General features: G+C 37.0%; 1 protein-coding gene across 1 annotated transcript; it reads right to left on the minus strand.

Moving 5' to 3' along the window:
- Positions 1 to 1,409: 1,409 nt before the first annotated feature.
- LOC145132594 (TIP41-like protein) lies at positions 1,410 to 3,541 on the minus strand. The gene is made up of 5 exons (XM_079067438.1): positions 3,066 to 3,541; positions 2,692 to 2,979; positions 2,319 to 2,604; positions 2,071 to 2,193; positions 1,410 to 1,994 (listed from the first exon to the last, which is right to left on the minus strand). Exons 1-5 carry the CDS (start codon positions 3,387 to 3,389, stop codon positions 1,879 to 1,881), a joined length of 1,137 nt encoding a protein of 378 aa, XP_078923564.1. The 5' UTR covers positions 3,390 to 3,541; the 3' UTR covers positions 1,410 to 1,878.
- Between the last annotated feature and the right edge of the window lie 986 nt (positions 3,542 to 4,527).

Below are 4,527 nucleotides of genomic sequence, written 5' to 3' on the forward strand. Positions count from 1 at the left end.
TTTATGAGATAGACAATTGGATAGATTGTTTTAATAAAGGATTAAGTTAGTGAAATATAAGATGATAACTTTTTTGAGTTATTATAACATATATTAGCTATTGGATATGCTCATATGCATATGTCTTTTTTTCATGTAAAGAAAAACAGTGTATTATAACCTTAAAGTGAGATTAAGGATTTTGAGAAGACTTGGATTATAAAAGCTTAGATTTTGAGAATATTATGGATGTAATATTTTGTTCGCATTAGCATTGGTGATTAATACAACCTCTATATGCTTATTTTTCAAACATTTGATTTTTTGGGACTTTATTTTTGCATTAACAAGTTTTAAAGATGACAACCTTTGATTTATAAACTAAAGTCATGTGAGGGGTGTTTTAATTCATCTTATCAAAGTTGTATTAGACGTATGTTCGTATAATATCGAATTCTTCTTTTATTTCTCAGCTAACATACCTGTTACTTTTATATTTATATATTATTGAATTATTCATTTACATATTATTTGATATCATTTTACATTTATTCACTAGCTTACTTTTTGATGTTTCTTTATATATTTCAGTTAATTACCGGTTAGTTTTTTTAAACGTTATATTTTAATACCTACCAGCTATTTTTTTAGTTATTCTACCGATTATAGTCTTTACATATACAACAAATTTTTAAAAACTTTTACATTTAAGGTTTTAAGTGAAAAAAACTGGAATAGAAAAGAAAAAGTTTGTTTGGATATAAATCAATCCAAAAGGCCAACCCAAAAACTTAATAGAAGACACATGGTTACTGATTATATACAACAAATTATTCTCAACAACCAATTAAAATCGATAAGTAATTAACATTAAAAAAAAAAACTTTAGACTAATGATAATTATCGTCATACAAATAATTAAGAAAAACGTAAGGTAAGTAGATTCGGTTGTTGAACAAACAGGAGAAGAAGTTTGCTACAATTCAAAACGCACCGGTTTAGAGTTCTTTTCACTCTTTCAAATTCTTATATACCCGACAAAAACCACCACTTTTCAGTTTTCCACAAAACAAAGTTTCCCTCTCTCAAATCTCAAATCTCAATCTCAAATTTGGTGCATTACTTGTTAAGTATCAAGGTGACATTGTATTTTGATATTTTCTACTATTCTAAAAATGTCACATTAAATTTTAATAGTTTAATTTATTTTACATTCAATAATTTTTACTGGTTTTTTTCTGCCGCAATATTCGAATGACAACGTCGTTGAATTTATTGTCTTTGTATCCACTTCATTTAATAATATACCAATGATAAAATTTATAGATACATCAACCATAGTCGTATCGACTCATTTATAATTCAATTAATTACATAATAATCAACATCCATTGAACAAACCATTACACAACGTTTAAAAAAACAAAAACTATAAAAATTAATAGTTACTTTTATTATAACTTGCCCAGTTTTTTACCAAATACTGGGTTGGAATTGTCATTCCTACAAACTTTCGTGTCCAAAAAACAAAATAAAATATCACCAAGTTGATGGCTAGCATCCAAAGCCATTAACCAGAACACGACCCGACCCGACCCAACCCACCACACCTCATGGATTAAAAACTTGTACATTGTGCTTGACTTTCTTTCACCTTCTACTAAATCTAAACCTTGATCACCTTATTCTTAAAATAAACAAAACCCTCCTTTCTAACCCAAAACGGAGCATTTTTGCTTCTCCTATCACCCCACCCACCAACACTTTCTTTATTCATCATCCCTCCTCCTTTTTGATTCATTCGTTCAAACACTAAAAAACAAAACAAATCCCATTCTTAAAATCATCTTCTATACTATATTATACTATTTTTTTTGCTAAAACTACTATTTGGATTCTTCAATAGGTCCATTCTTGAGGTAGCCGGAATTCCGCCTTTGATGCCGGTTGTTGACGGTGGGTGTTTCGCCTCTGTTGGGCCATCATAACGCTACTCCGGTACATCATCTCGGCGTCTGAATTAAGAAACTTGAACTTACAAATAAGAAAACGGGAGATAGTAAATACAAAATACTGTAGTGCGAAAGTTACCGTAGTCAGAAGCAAGAGGTCCTCCATTGCAACGAGATTGAAGCTTAGACTCAGCTTCCATGGCTTCCAAGTTCAAGTTCAGAGCCTGAACAACTCTATCGGGAAGTAGAACTGTCGAACATCCTGAAAAGATCGAACCAAATAAATACCAAAAAGAAGTCAGCTCCAGTAATTCAATTTAAAACTACCATTTAATTAAATCGAAAAAAGATTAAAAGAAAAAAAAAACAAATGAAGTGAAATTAGACCTCGTTTCTTGAGAGGCTCGGTTGGAGCTCCAATTTGGCGAGGCAAGAAAACACCAGTACCAGTGGATTCTCGTTTGGTGGTGAGGTTTCCGAGGAACACAGCCCGCATACCCGACCCAGGTGGTCGTTGCTGTGGCTGCTGCTGGGATTGTTGAGGGGTAGGCCACGCAGACGCCGGCGGAGCCACCGGCCGGCCGTTTCCAGAGTCATTCCTTGTTCTGTTCTGTTGCATCAATTGCAGATACTGATGCTGCTTCGCCATTTGTTGCTGTTTCAACTGCTGAAACTACAAAAAGCAACAAAAACCGTCAGAATTTAGAAGAAATGGGAATATAACAAGGAGTACGAAATAAAAGGGATATTGGATACTGACTTGAGCAACTTGAAGTTGTTGATAGTTGAGGTTAGGGCTTGATGTTCTTCGAGGTGCTTGTTGAGCCATGTAATTTTTGTTCGGGTTATAGTAGCGGGAAGCAGCTTCTTCAACCATCCTCATCCGAGCTACTTCGCCGGCAGCAGCGTACAGAAGATCCCATGAAGCCTCGTTGCGGTTAACCGTCGCCGTGGCCGGCGGTGAAGGACAATTAGGGCTTCCCCTGCTTGAACTCCTTTTACAACCGCACAGTGTTGATTGCGGCGAACCCGCCATAACCCTAGTGCCCTATTTGCACAAAAAAATCCCCAAATTAGAAATTACGATTGAAGAGAATATAACAAAAACACCCAAAAAAGGGTTGAAAACGATACCTTAGAGTGGTTGTTTTCGTAGTTGAAATTGGCATCTGCTTTCCGGAAATCATCTTGTACAGTAGTTTTAGCGAACTTTCGGGACAAACAGTTCAGGTAATCTTCTTCATCACTCTCCGTCTCAGTAGAGCCCATTACAGACTCCACCGGAGAGCTCAGATCCGAGTTAGGCCCGTACGACCCCAAACTGTATGAGCCCTTGTTCAAAACGCCGGTGGGAGTTGCAGGGTTGGGTTTTCCAGGAATGAAGTCCATGAGTATGTCCTCGTCGTTGAGAAACTCCGGTGGTAGCCAAAACTCACCGTCAGCCAACTCTTGCGCCATGGCAGATTTTCACTATCACAAATAAGCAACCACCTGATTAAAGCAAAGAAATCGCTGCTACTTATAAGGGTCTAATTATGAGTTTCACGCCGTCGGTCGCTATTTGGATAGGGAGAAGATGCAGAGATATTTAATGGAGTAGGAAACGGTGTGAAGTGTTGGGGATATATAAATATGGAGAAGAGTAGTGGTGGGAAGAGTGAGTGACACGCGCCTACAGAAGCAAGTGGGGGAACAGGGGGTTCTTTTCCCTCTTTTGCTTTTGCCAAGGGTATTGTATGCAGGTTAATGGTCATTGGATATACGGGTCGGGTGGGCGCTGTAGTTGGACCCCACTATGTCAATACTCACCCTACTTGCATGTGAGATAACCAAACCCTATAATTATTTTAAAACTAATATTTTTAAAGGAAATTATGATAATAAATATTCATGGAAAATTGTTTATAAATAAAATCCGTAAAATTAGTTGATCAAATACGTGATAAAAGATAAAGTGGGATGGGGAATGGGACCCACAGTCCCCGTTTTTATGGTTGTACGGCCGTTGTTACAGGGGTTCGTGAGTTGAAGAGGCGGGAGAATGGAAGGCAGGTGGGCCCCACGTCGCCGCTTCCGTTTCTGCTGTTGTTGGACTGTGTCGCCACGCCTTAAGTACACGTGGCAGTTACGCTTTGCATGTAAGCGATGGAACCATGTTTTATTTTCAGCCCCCATGTTTAACCTTAAACTCAATAATTGCATGTTTAGTTATATTTTTTACAAAAACTATTTACTCAGCATACTTAAATTTAATATTTAAATAATAACCTAATGTTGAAATGAAAATGTATTCGAAATTCAACACGGTGTTATTTAAGAGTGGGGATGGAACAAAATGTTCTTATATTATAAATCGTTACTAGAAAATGCGCAAGCTGTGTAAATATCTATTTATGTGGGGGTGTTATGTAACTATGAAACTCTGTTGGGTGTGGATGTAAAGAATTTGGGTGCAGCGCGAAATTTGTGATTGACGGTTATACCCTTAAGGGAGCAGGAGGAAAAGACGAAAATATCCTTGTTGGAAATAATTCTGACAGGCATGAGTAATGGTGTGAGTGCGGCGGGATCAGGTTATGGTGTGGTCATGTGCAGG

Source organism: Lactuca virosa, chromosome 8 (assembly GCF_052849685.1).
Source record: "Lactuca virosa cultivar CGN04683 chromosome 8, Lactuca_virosa_CGN04683_v6, whole genome shotgun sequence".
NCBI classification, from domain to species: domain Eukaryota; kingdom Viridiplantae; phylum Streptophyta; class Magnoliopsida; order Asterales; family Asteraceae; genus Lactuca; species Lactuca virosa.